This window comes from Schistocerca americana, chromosome 5 (assembly GCF_021461395.2).
Source record: "Schistocerca americana isolate TAMUIC-IGC-003095 chromosome 5, iqSchAmer2.1, whole genome shotgun sequence".
NCBI classification, from domain to species: domain Eukaryota; kingdom Metazoa; phylum Arthropoda; class Insecta; order Orthoptera; family Acrididae; genus Schistocerca; species Schistocerca americana.
In genome coordinates this window covers 531819196-531833807 of record NC_060123.1, presented here as the reverse complement: position 1 = coordinate 531833807, position 14612 = coordinate 531819196, and the positions used below count along the sequence as shown (strand labels likewise).

The following is a 14612-nucleotide window of genomic DNA, read 5'->3' as shown; positions in this document are numbered from 1 at the left end:
GGATAGCCCAAAGCAATCACATGATCATCGAAATATTCATTCAGGAAATTAAAGACGTCGGCCGTGCGATGTGGCCGGGCACCATCTTGCATAAACCACGAGGTGTTCGCAGTGACGTCTAAGGCAGTTTGTACCGCCACAAATTCACGAAGAATGTCCAGATAGCGTGATGCAGTAATCGTTTCGGATCTGAAAAATGGGCCAATGATTCCTTTGGAAGCAATGGTGGCCCAGACCAGTACTTTTTGAGGATGCAGAGACGATGGGACTGCAACATGGGGCTTTTCGGTTCCCCATATGCGCCAGTTCTGTTTGCTGACGAAGCCGTCCAGGTAAAAATAAGCTTCGTCAGTAAACCAAATGCTGCCCACATGCATATCGCCGTCATCAATCCTGTGCACTATATCGTCAGCGAATGTCTCTCATGCAGCAATGGTAGCGGCACTGAGGGGTTGCCGCGTTTGAATTTTGTATGGATAGAGGTGTAAACTCTGGCGCATGAGACGATACGTGGACGTTGGCGTCATTTGGACCGCAGCTGCAACACGGCGAACAGAAACCCGAGGCCGCTGTTGGATCACCTGCTGCACTAGCTGCGCGTTGCCCTCTGTGGTTGCCGTACGCGGTCGCCCTACCTTTCCAGCACGTTCATCCGTCACATTCCCAGTCCGTTGAAATTTTTCAAACAGATCCTTTATTGTATCGCTTTTCGGTCCTTTGGTTACATTAAACCTCCGTTGAAAACTTCGTCTTGTTGCAACAACACTGTGTTCTAGGCGGTGGAATTCCAACACCAGAATAATCCTCTGTTCTAAGGAATAAACCATGTTGTCTACAGCACACTTGCACGTTGTGAACAGCACACGCTTACAGCAGAAAGACGACGTACAGAATGACGCACCCACAGACTGCGTTGTCTTCTATATCTTTCACATCACATGCAGCGCCATCTGTTGTTGAAAATTGTAACTACTGTAATTCCGAAAGTTTGTCCGCCTGAAAATGTACTGTTGTCCCAAGCATATTGCAACAAATGTTGTATTTCTATCGCTGCTCGTTTAGTTTTTATTGCCGTTTCAAATATACCGGTCATTTTTGAAACACCCTGTATTTACAAAATGATTTGGCTGTTTATAAATAGTATGCCTCATAAATAGATGCCAAGTCCAGAGGCAGGTGATTATATTTCTAATGTTCATACATGAATACTGTGATTTTTCTTATGTTTCATATTTCCCAGAAAACAAGCTGATGCTCAAGATCTAGTGAAGGCGTCCACCAGAAGAATAAATGCATTACAAACAAAAACTGTGAAAAATTATTACACATGTTCCCAACCATATTCTTGTCTAGTAATCGACTTGGAATCAATGAGTAAACTTGCTGTGTAGAAAACAGGATTACTGATTTGGTAGCAAAGTAGTTTTTAACAACATGCCCCCCTTTACCACCAGTAGAATTTCTTTCAAAATTCAATTATTTATTTTTACTGGTCCTCTTTCTTGCATTTTTAAATGGCTTTTCCCTACTCTTGTCCCGTTTCCTCTCATATCTCATTTGAATTTTCATTCTACTTGTCTTTTCTCTTCCTCTTTAATCTTAGTCTGCTCCTTCTATCATTTGTGAGATGATAGCTCACATGAAGCTTACCAATGTACAATCTTTGATCTCCAATGCTACCTGGTACCTTATCCTTCACCTTTGTCCCACTCTACCTGGCACCTTCTCCTAAATCTTTGTCTCCCCTTGCCTCTACAACAGGTGGATACCTCTCAACCTGGAGTCCGCATGACCTCCACACCAACACCACCGCACTCCTTTCCAACCTACCTCCACTAATCCCTTGTTCCTCCCTAAAGGAAAAACATCTAAGAAGTTAAGTGCTGGACATTCATTAAAATTTTAAGTTTTTCTGAATGGAATTTTCTGTTTGAAACATTAACCATGTTTCTGGATTGTCTTTGTTTTGTTCTGGTGTTTCCCATCATCTACTGACTAGACATAATTAAAAATATATTTTTTTTCTTTAGAGAAGGTTGCCGCAAGTTGATGTTTTTTGCCATTATTTCATGAAATGAAATTCACTCTAGTTCAAATCACTGGAGAACAGTATGTGTGAATAAAATGTGTAAATCAGTAATCACCTATGTGCTCACAACTAACCTTCTTGTTGAGCACCAAACTCTACTTCCTGTATCATGACTCCATTCAACATTGCATGGAGGAAACATAAGCTTCAGTTTATTTGTATCACCTTCTCTGGCTTTTGCTTGTTTGATCTTTTTCTGCACTTCACGTAAGTACGGTGTAGCTTTACCATCAGCATCATAATACCGTCCAAGGAGTTTACCTAAAAAAAAGTGTGTTTAACAACACTAACTCCATGTAACACTGCTTACAAATTAAATATACTTATTCCTATCGCACCTTTGTACTTGTATTGTGTTTGATAAAATTTTGCCCAGTCTGATAAGCTTTTTAATTCTTCTGGTGACAAATCCAGCACTTCATCAATCAAACCACTTTCAGTGAACTCTCCAGTGACAAAGGCTCTAGATGCATCTCGTCCTGAAAGTAATTCAGAATTAAAATTTCATTGAACATTTGTGACACAGAAGTCATGTGACATTCACTCATTCGTTCATCACATTTTACTGACCTAGAGATTATTCTATCACAGCATTGTTATTATTATTATTATTATTATTATTATTATTATCATATAACTACATTTTTATTTATCAAGAGTAACAATTATCTATGTGCTGTAAGAATAATGTCTGCTTCTGTAGCTGAATGGTCAGTAGATCTGACTCACATGTGGAATACCCAGTTTCATTTCCTCGTACTACCAAGGATTCATCCTTGGTGGAAGGAATGGGATGGCCATTTTAATCATCTCGATCCTTTTATCAAATGTATCAGTACCACCAATCTCTTTGTGGAACACCAGATTATGATAACATTGCAACCCTTCCACTGCAACAAACACTGCTGCCAGGATTATGATGGTGGACCACAACAGTGCAGCTGCCCATCACCACCCCTTCGCCAAATTCTTCTGCAACTGGAAGCACCTCCACCACAATGCGGCAGCTGTCATTTTTGCCATCACAGGTGACATCAGGGATGCCATTGTGTAGTATTGCATCAATGGCCAGTAACGCAGTTCCAGTACTAGCAGCTGCCATTGCCACACCACATCTTAGGACCTATGCAGCAGGGCACTTTTACTACCACTACTGTCGCAGCAAAAAAGGGCACTCTATGTCAAGATGCTGCTGGTCTATTAACAACAGTGCAGAATCTCTACAGTGTTGCCCAGGTTAGGTAGTGGGCACTGTATTGTTCACAGAATCTCAGTGCCCAGACCTTCACCAGTATACTCAGGAGGCAAATACACTTTTCTATTACAATCTCAGCTGCCCCTATCTCCAGCAATGTTATCTAACATTGGAGTGCTGTTGTACCATCATATGCAGTGGTATATCCTGACAGTACCAAACCACCACCAATGATACATGCCGGGAGTGTCGCTGCCACAAAGGAACTATAGAGGAGAGGGATCAGATCAGAAAATCAAAATTGCACATCAAAAGAGAAATCTCTTCGGTGTAATCGTGCAGTCTTGTCACTGGTAGCACTACTACCAGCTGTGGTGGGGAGTATGGATTTCTTATAGTCAACAAACTTTGTTAGTCAGCTATTTCACTTATGTCTCAATAGTACACTACTGGCCATTCAAATTGCTACACCACGAAGATGGCATGCTACAGACGCGAAATTTAACATACAGGAAGAAGAAGCTGCGATATGCAAATGATTAGCTTTTCAGAGCATTCACACAAGGTTGGCGCTGGTGGCGACACCTACAATGTGCTGACATGAGGAAAGTTTCCAACCGATTTCTCATACACAAACAGCAGTTGACCGGCGTTGCCTGGTCAAATGTTGTTGTGATGCCTCGTGTATGGAGGATAAATGTGTACCATCACATTTCCGACTTTGATAAAGGTCGGATTGTAGCCTATCGCGATTGCTGTTTATCGTATTGCGACGTTGGTGCTGGCGTTGGTCGAGATCCAATGACTGTTAGCAGAATATGGAATTGGTGGGTTCAGGAGTGTAATACGGAATGCCGTGCTGGATCCCAACAGCCTCGTATCACTAGCAGTCAAGATGACAGGCATCTTACCCGCTTGGCTGTAACAGATCGTGCAGCCACATCTAGATCCCTGAGTCAACAGATGGGGACGTTTGCAAGACAACAACCATCTGCACAAACAGTTCGATGACATTTGCAGTAGCATGGACTATCAGCTCGAAGACCATGGCTGCGGTTACTCTTGATGCTGCATCACAGACAGGAGCACCTGTGATGGTGTACTCAACGACGAACCTGGGTGCATGAATAGTGAAACGTCATTTTTTCGGATGAATCCAGGTTCTCTTTACAGCACCATGATAGTCGCATCCATGTTTGGCGACATTGCCGTGAACGCACATTAAAAGCGTATATTCGACATCGCCATATTGGCTTATCACCCGGCGTGATGGTACGGGGTGCCATTGGTTACACGTCTTAGTCACCTCTTGTTCGCATTGACGGCACTTTGAACAGGGGGAAGGATAGTGTAGTGGGGATGGCGTACAGAAAAGAGTTGCAGGTTAGATGGAGGGCAGGGGAGAGGTGGGGGGGGGGGGGGGGGGGGGGGAAGTAGCAGAACAGGAGAGAAATAAAAAGACTGTGTGTAGTGGTGCAATGACAACTGTGTAATGTTGGAATGGGAACAGGGAAGGAGGTGGATGTGTGAAAACAGTGACTAACAAAGGTTGAGGCCAGGTGGGTTACAGGAACGTAGGATGTATTGCAGGGAAAGTTTCCACCTGCAATTCAGAAGAGCTGGTGTAATCAATGAATCTGACCCAGTGCTGTTTTCCTTTGATACTATTTTCTTTTGCATTACTATTCATATTCACTGATGACATCTTTGCTATCAGGATTGAAGGTGAGGATACCCTATCCACATTCCTCCAGAACCTCAACAACCTCTCCCCCATTTGCTCCACCTGGTCCTACTCAACCCAACAAGCCACCTTCCTAGATGTTGACCCCCACCTCAAAGATGGCAACATCAGTACCTCCATCCATATCCAACCAACTAACCACCAGCAATACCTCCACTTCGACAGCTGCCACCCATCCATACCACGAAGTTCCTTCCATACAGCCAAGTCACCCGTGGTCATCGCATCTGCAGTGATGAGCAGTTCCTCTCAAAATATACCGAGGGTCTCACTGAAGCTTTCACTGAATGTAATAATCCTCCCAACCTTGTACAAAAACAAATCTCCCGTACCTTATCTTTCCAGTCTCCCACCACCTCCCAAAGTCCCAACATCCAGCCACAGAGGAGCATTCCCCTCGTAACTCAGTACCACCTAGGACTGGAGCAACTGAATTACATTTCCGCCTGGGTTTCAATTACCTCTCGTCGTGCTCTGAAATGAGAAATGTCCTGCCCACTATCCTTCCCACCCCTCTTCCCACAGTTGTATTCCACCGTCCACCGAATCTACACAATATACTCGTCCATCCTTCCACAACCCCTGCTCCCAATCCCTTACTTCATGGTTCATACCCCTGTAATAACCTAGATGCAAGATCTGTCCCATACATCCTCCCACCACCACCTACTCCATTCCGGTCACTAACATCACTTATTCCATCACAGGTGGTGCTACCTGTGAAACCAGTCTTGTGATTTACAAGCTAAGCTGCAACCACTGTGCTGTATTCTATGTAGGCATGACAACCAACAAGCTATATGTCCACATGAATGGCTACCGACAAACTGTGGCCAAGAAACAAGTGGGCCACCCTGTTGCTTAACACGCTGCCAAACATGATATCCTTCATTTCAATGACTGCTTCACAGCCTGTGCCATATGGACCCTTCCTAATAACACCAGCTTTTCTGAACTGCACAAGTGGGAAATTTCCCTGCAATACATCCTACGTTCTCATAACCCTCCTGCCCTCAACCTTAGTCAGTCACTGTCCTCACCCGTCCACCCCCTTCCCTGTTACCATTCTAGCACTACACATCTGTCATTCAACCACCACACCCAGTCCTTTTATTTTTCTCATTTTCTGCTAATTCTTCCCCCCTCCCTCCCAATCACTCCCCTGCCCTCCGTCCAGCCAGCAGCACTTCACTGTCCGCCACCCCCATCATACTATCCCTCCCCTTCCCCGCCCCAACCTTCTCCTTACCCCCCCCCCCCCCCCCCCCCCCCACCACCACTCTCATCATCCACTGGTGTGTGTGTGTATTGTTGACGAAGACCTTAATGGCTGAAAGCTTTAATTGTGAGAGTCTTTTTGTTGAGCCTACCTGCGACTTAGCATTTCCGCTATATGGTGAGTAGCAACTTTCCTTCTCATAACATTGAAAAATTTCTCAGGTACAATATAAAACTGTTGCAATTCTAAGACATGCATTCCTCACCAACAGCTCGCATCATTTGCTTCTAAGTTCCACTTGTTTCAATGTTTTTGACTTTTGCTTTCTAGTTACACATGTTATAACTGTTGCTTTTCTTTTTCACACAAACTGTGGATGACGATGATGATGATGTAAACCTACAACAACTTGTATTTTACTTTTCTATCGCTCTCATTATATGGCGTGACATTACTCAAGGAATCGCCTCTTTGGTCACATAAGGTATTGCAGCGAAATCACAGAAAACACAAATCGAGAATATGAGACACTGATTTAATCACACCACACAAACATGAGATCAGTGTCTTAAACACTGCATTAACTCATGTGAAACACAAGAAATGAGGCTGTAAGAGTGCATAGACATGGAAATGCGCTATACAGGAGACAGTGGCGCAGAGCAATACCAACTGCATACACAATTATAGTGGGACTCTATTACCTGTGAGATGGGACACAGTTCCTATTTGGTTAATAAACACATCAAAAAAAGTTTTGCATCACCTTGGTTCCCAGAACTCCAGAAGATAGACGCTGACTGTGAATATTGCATCACAGTCCTTTTGACTGTTCAGAGATGTCACTAAATCCATCCAAATATATAAACAAACATGCATGAGCCACACCTATTAGACAGAGGGAGTTCGACAGCCAATCAGTTCCAGTCATTCCACCAGGAAGGAGGTACATGGCTCATGTTGTCTGTAGTAGACGGTCAATACCGCGATTCGATCACGTCCGAATTGTTACTTTGTGCCAGGAAGGGTTCTCAACAAGGGAAGTGTCCAGTTGTCTTGGAGTGAACCAAAGCAATGATGTTCGGACATGGAGGAGATAGAGAGAGACAAAAACTGTCAATGATGATCGGACATGGAGGAGATAGAGAGAGACAAAAACTGTCAATGACATGCCTCGCTCAGGCCGCCCATGGGCTACTACTGTAATGGATGACTGCTACCTACGAATTATGGCTCGGAGGAACCCTGATAGCAACACCACCATGTTGAATAATGCTTTTCATGCAGCCACAAGACATCTTTTTATGGCTCATACTGTGTGCAATAGGCTGCATGATGCGCAACTTCACTCCCGACATCCATGGCGAGGTCCAGCTTTGCAACCACGACAACATGCAGCATGGTCCAGATGGGCCCAACAACACGCCAAGTGGACCACTCAGGATTGGTATCACATTCTCTTCGCTGATGAGTGTCACATATGCCTTCAACCAGACAATTGACAGATGCTTGTTTGGAGGCAACCCAGTCAGGCTGAATGCCTTAGACACACTGTCCAGCAAGGGCAGCAAGGTGGATGTTCCCTGTTGTTTTGGGGTGGCATTATGTGGGGCCGACATATGCCGCTGGTGGTCATGGAAGGCACTGTAACGGCTGTATGATACGTGAATGCCATCCTCCGACTGATAGTGTAACCATATCGACAGGATATTGGCGAGGCATTCGTCTTCATGGATGACAATTCGCACCCCCATCGTGCACATATTGTGAATGACTTCCTCCAGGAGAATGACATTGCTCGACTAGAGTAGCCAGCATGTTCTCCAGGCATGAACCCAATCGAACATGCCTGGGATAGATTGAAAAGGGCTGTTTATGGATGACGTGACCCACCAACCACTCTGAGGGATGTATGCTGAATCTGGACCAATAGTGCCTTCTTGGACTCGCGGATAGTATGCCACAACAAATACAGGCATGCATCAATGCAAGAGGACATGCTACTGGGTATTAGATGTACTGGTGCGTACAGAAATCTGGGCCACCATCTCTGAAGGTCTTGCTGTATGGTGGTACAATATGCAGTGCGTGGTTCTCATGAGGAATAAAAAGGGTGGAAATGATGTTTATGTTTATCTCTATTCCAACTTTCTGTATAGGTTCTGGAACTCTCAGAACCGAGGTGATGCAAAACTTTTTTTGATGTGTGTATTTGGAACACCTACCATGCTCATGCACAGAAAACATACGGTTTATCATCCTTAACTACAAGGTAGTTATGAAACCATAATTTTTTGTACTGAAGAAAGTGCCCACTAGAATGTGCCTAGCGAGTCCAATGATTCCTGGTAAGTATCTTTTCCTTAAGAGTATTAATGGACAACTGCTGCACTATAGTATGTTTTCAACACTTAGGTGATGTAGGCAGCATTACAGGTATTACCATCCAGTGCCCTGCTTGTCATTTTCAGTGTCACCTTCCCCTACACTAGCATCATCATACCTCAATGACCTTGCTGCCCATCAGCAGACTGTCTCCAAACTTACAACCCATTCCTGGTCAACATGACCAACTATATCCTCACCCACAAGTCCTTCTCCTTTGAAGGTGTCACATACAAACAAGTATGTGGGACAACCATGGGCATCCACATGGCAACATCCTATTCTATCCTACTTGTGAGCTATTTAGAGGTATCCTTTTAGTCATCCAGAATCTCAAATCCCATCACCTGCTTCAGAGTCAATGATGACATCTTCATCCTCTGGAATAAAGGTGACACACTTCTCCAGTACCTCAATACCTCTCCTCCCTATTGGCCTCATCTGGCCTCCTCAGCCCAACAAGCCACCTACCTTAATGTTGACCGCCACCTCACTGACGGCCACATCAGTACCTCTCTCCACATCAAACCTACCAACAACCAACAATAACTTCATTTCAACAGCTGCCATCCACTCCATATCCCAAGCCCTCCCATCATATCTGCAGTAAGAAGCAGTCATTCTCCAAATATGTTGAAGGTATCATTGAGGACGTCTTCACCTTGTCCACAAACAGATCCTCCGCACCTTGTCTCCAGTCACCTACCATCCCCCACAAATGGCCCAAGGAGTGTCCCTCTCATGACTTAGTACCCTCAGGACTGGAGGAACTGAATCGTGTTCCACACAGGGGTACTCCTACCTCTTGTCATGTCCTGAAATGAGACATGTTCTCCCCACCATTGCCACAATCGTATTCTGCTGCCCACACTACCTATTCAATATACTTGTCCATCACTATTTCATCCCTATTCCCAACTCCATGCCCGATGGCTCAATTCATGTAATAGACCCAGATACATGACCTGTGCCCTACAACCTCAAGGCATCTCCTACCACATCAAAGGCAGGGTTAACTGTGATAGCAGAGATGTTGTCTGTCAACTCAGCTGCAACCATTGAGCAGTACTATACATGAGCATGATGACTAACAAGCTGTCTATCCATTTGTGAGCAAGAGACAGTGCAACCACACAGCTGTCGAGCATGCCACAAATCACAGTGTGCTTGACTTCAGTGGCCGCTTCAAAGCCTATGCCATCTGGATTCTTCCCTCCAAAACCAGCTTTTCTAAGCTACACATGTGGGAATTCTCTCTACAACATAGCCTTCATTCCCATAACCCCTGGCCTCAGCTTTCACCAGGCCCTGTCCCCAGCTGCCTCCATGCCCTTTCCTGCTTCTACTCCAGCCTGGATAGTCCTTTCACCTTCTCTGTTTTTTTCCACTCCACCCTCTCCTCCCTCAACCAGCACAGCCATCCAACAATGCACTTAGCAACTCACGATCCTGTCCCCACCATATCACTGCACACTCCCACAAGCAGCACTACAGCATTTTCCCTCACACCTATTCTACTACCCCTCACCCCCCATACCTGACACTTGTTCTGTATCGCCACTACCCACACCAACCGAAATCACTGCTCACGACAGTCGGGCCTTAGTGCCCAGACACATGGTGATCAGGTGTGTGTGTGTGTGTGTGTGTGTGTGTGTGTGTGTGTGTGTGTGTGTGTTAATCTATTCTACTTCATATTGCAGAGATAAGCAACAACTGAATCCACTGACATCATGTTTCATAGTGGTTTCCACTATAAAGATGTGACATGGCATATAAATTGGCATTGTTTACTGAGTTGTTGCCATGGAAGTTGTCAGATGGATATGGACCAAGAAATGGAGAAAGAAACCATCAAGAGAGAGGCAGAGCTCAGTGCTGCAAGAGTGTCAATAAATTTCAAGTGGAAACATTGAAGTAACACACACAACTGATTAAAAGGACCTTCACGTGAATAACCATCATTCCATGCAACAATAAGAAAATCAACTGCAAGCTACCACTGTCTTAGCTCATAAGTAAAATTTTGGTTGTTTGGGTAAATACTTCTCATGTGTGACAGAGTAGCATAAGAAGATAATTTAGACCTAAGATTCACAGATAACTGTTAAATCATTAATACTTATAAAGTCATCTTCTGTGATAATGATAAAGTTATCAAGACACCTGACAGTGGGTTCACTGCAACTGTACTAAAATTTTACACAAAAACTGTGATTTAAAATACCAAACTTTAAAAAAATAATACATTTTTCATTAGTTTCCTCATTTCAGGCCTCCCATCTTGCACATAACTCTCTGGCTTAACATCGAGATAAGCCTGTGATAACGGCATTAAGTATTATATCGTCTTCTCACAGGAATGCTCAGTTGCTTTATTATTAGCTTGTTCATTTCACTGTATTTCAACAAAACCATCCACTAAGCAGAATGATTCATAAGGCCACCTCTGTAGTAGCAACAGATTTGTGATATTTCTCTATGCCTTTCCTCTGCTTGATATATCTACTGTACTGGAAGCAGATACACCCAGGAATTTCCATTATTGTTAACAGGCATTTGGGACGCAGGTGAGAAATTTCTTCCCTAAAAGACAGTCACATGTATAAATGCAGAAAGTATCGAAGAAAGCTGACATACAAGTTTTCTGAGTATCATCTCAGATCGTAATGTAAAAAACTTTACTCAAGAAACCCGAAAACCCAGAGAAGGGCCACTGAAATGGTGGTTTCTCCAGTAGAGCTTCTTACATTATGACTTGGTATGATATTCACACACATGCGTGTGCTTCTTGGAGGACAAGCATTTGAAACCAGTTTGTTCCAGCCTCTCCCAGTAATCATCTCTTTCCTAGTAGTTGAGAGGCTGGAAGAAGATCTGAAAACAAAAAAGCTATACACAAATAAGGATAACTGAACTGGCCTACTTATGACAGATGCTATAGCCTACAGTTAAATGCAGTAACTTAAATAGTCACACATCTAACACTGCAATGAGAAACATCATTCTCTTTTTGAAAATGATAACACATTATTTAATCATTATTTAGGACACTGTCAGAAATTGGACCTTATAAAAATTGAAGAAAACAAAAACCTTCAAGCCCTATGCATTATGTGTGAGATTATGGTTCCAAGTAGTTTCCCAGTCCTTATCAAGATTGAAAAAGACACCTACTTTTTATGAGACTCCAGTTATTAATGATAGATGAGTTTTTCCAGCCTCATGCTGAAACCAACTACCATAAGTAATCCCCTACATTCTAACACTCAGGCAAAGCAGCAGAAGACTGCTTACATCAGGGTCTTTCCTATGCAACTAGTTACAGAAACAATCTGATTACTACATGAAAATGTGCTGTCTTTCCCAATTTCAAGGAGTGAAACTAAAATGACATCACTCTTTGGAGTGGTAAATTGTTTGTCACCCAATAAAAGGAAGAGAATAATTTCTCTTTGTCTTCCCATGATATATCAGCACAAGTGTTGTGTCACAAACCTCAGACTGTGTAAAAAATAGATTCCACTTAGAGGACAGTGTTAAGTTACATTATTGGTAAGAATAAATTCCCTACCTGATCTATTTCTCCCTGCTAAGATCATACTTTCTACAGATGATAAAACTCACTAGCACAGGTGTATCAGAATGTTTAAGTCTTTTCTATGCCAGGTGTTCAAGTACTTCATATGAATTCTGAATGACATTCTGATCCAATGGCACAGGGAATTTGTATTGCAAGAGAGGATTTTCTCATTCTATTCCATCTTTCCAATGAGGTGAGAGTTTGCGACAGCATGGTAGAAGCGCTTGCAGAAGTGCTTGTTCGTTCCCTCAGACTGATATCAATTGATACAAGGATAATCCCAATGGATAGGTTCCCTGGGATGTACAGCTTGGCAGCCACTTATAATAGAGTTTCCACTTGCAGTTACGGTCATGTGCAAAGTGTGCATAGCCTTTTTTTTTCTTTTCTTTAAAAAAAAAAAAATTCAAAGGGTGTTTAAAATCAGAATTCACTGTCACTTAAGGAATTGGGTAGACAGCCATTCCACATCATTGATGTCAAAAATGATGACATGTATAGGGAGTTTATGGACAGCCACATTAAAATTAATGATGTTGAAAGAAGCAGGAGACAATCCATTTCTGGTTAGAGGTCACAAAGGCTGAATGAACCATTCATCAAGATTAGAGGATCACTCTTAGTGATCACTGCATTTTGATTCCTTCGGTTTCTTGGAGCAGAATTCATACGAATTAAGAAGAAAAATTAAAATATTGGTGGTTGTGCTGATGATGGGTTCCACTAATGCTCACACCAGATCACCAACAGTCATGTGTTGTCTCTTATCTAGAATTACTTTGATGCTATGTAGATGAAGAGGACAACTTCTTCGATTTGATTGTTACAAGTGATGAAATTATGGCCTTCCATTCCACATCTGAGACTAATCATGTGAGTGGTAACATTTCTCTTCCTTCAAGCTTCAAAAATTCATACAAAGACAGTCTGCTCGCAAAGCCACAGAAACTGTGTTTTGAGACTGAAAGCATGTATTGTTAGTCAACTTCATGGCTCTTTGAAATGCAAAATATGCTGACTGAGACACCTAAAGAGCTCAAACAGACAATTCAGCACCAGAGAAAAAGAATGTTGAATAATTATTTAAGCCTTCTCTGCAAAAACATTCATCCTATCACCAGTCAAACCTGTCATTCTCTAGAAATATTTTGGGTGAAATAATACCCATCAATCCTAAAGTTGAAGTCGGGACTAGACATCCAGTGATTACCTTGTGTTTCCTAGGTTCATGGAATATTTGGCTGGAATGCACTTTAACAATAATGACAAGGTGAAAGATGAGGTGCAATGCTTCTCAACAACATAGTGATAAGCATGTATGATGTACGCATACAAAATCTGTCATTGCCTACAAAAACGCATCAACCAAAATGGGAAATACATGGCAAAAAGAAGACTGACCAAGCTTTGAAATAATGAGTCAACAATTGGAAATAATGTTTCTTTCTACTTCCTTGAAAATAGTCCTTATTTTTTGACTCATTCTTTCATGCTCTGTAAAGACTCATTCTTTCATGCTCTGTAAACGGATAACCTACTGACTTGTGATACAATCCATATGGCTTTTACTGACATTTATGCCTTCTGATCTCAATAATCTGTTATTCGTGTGATGGTGAAAGGGATGTTTTTATGTTTGGGACTGCATTCCTTGACTTCTTTTTATCTGCCAGTGCTGAGGGATGTTAAAATCCTATTATTTTTTAATCATCTGGAAATGATGGGTTTTACAGTAAGGCCAACACTACAGGTGCACTTACAGGCACATATTTTTGCCACTTTCATCTTAACAAGCGAGTTGAGAAATCTGTTCTACACCACTATCTTAGCCAAAAATGTAAAGAAAGATGAACATGGGAAAATTTTACGTTTATACTATTAACATTCATGATATCTTCCAACTGCAATTCTTCCTTCCATTCCTGGATGTTTAAACTCATTGGTTCTAGATGCTTCAGTCTGGAACAGTGTGAATGCTACAGTCGCAGGTTCGAATCCTGCCTCGGGCATGCATGTGTGTGATGTCCTTAGGTTCGTTAGGTTTAAGGGGACTGATGACCTCAGAAGTTAAGTCGCATAGTGCTAAGAGCCATTTGAAGCATTTAAACTCATCCAATATTTACTCCTTTACTGAAATTAAGGGTGTTGTAAATCTAAGTTTTAATATGGTAACCTCCAGAAAAGTTGGCTTGTAACAGCAATGCAATTATCTGGGAGCTAGATGTTTATACTAGAAGCTTCCTATTTTCCACATTATACTTTCCAAATGTGTCTGAATTAAAAATGGTGAAAACTTATCCAAAGCACTGTCTTCCAATTTCACAAAAAAACTCATTCCCTAATATCTAAAGCATTAAGCATTTTGTTATAATTCACAGACCATTTCTGTGCTGTTGC

At 42.4% G+C, this 14612-nt stretch overlaps 1 protein-coding gene across 1 annotated transcript in view; it reads right to left on the bottom strand.

Annotated features, from left to right (window-relative positions):
• LOC124616149 (neuferricin) overlaps nucleotides 1–14612 on the bottom strand; it is a 50083-nt gene that overhangs the window by 19399 nt on the left and 16072 nt on the right. The window contains exons 2-3 of the mRNA XM_047144428.1: nucleotides 2428–2568; nucleotides 2164–2350 (exon numbers count right to left, since the gene is read on the bottom strand). Of these exons, the coding sequence (XP_047000384.1) occupies nucleotides 2164–2350; nucleotides 2428–2568 (328 nt within the window). The remainder of the gene's footprint in view (nucleotides 1–2163; nucleotides 2351–2427; nucleotides 2569–14612) is intronic.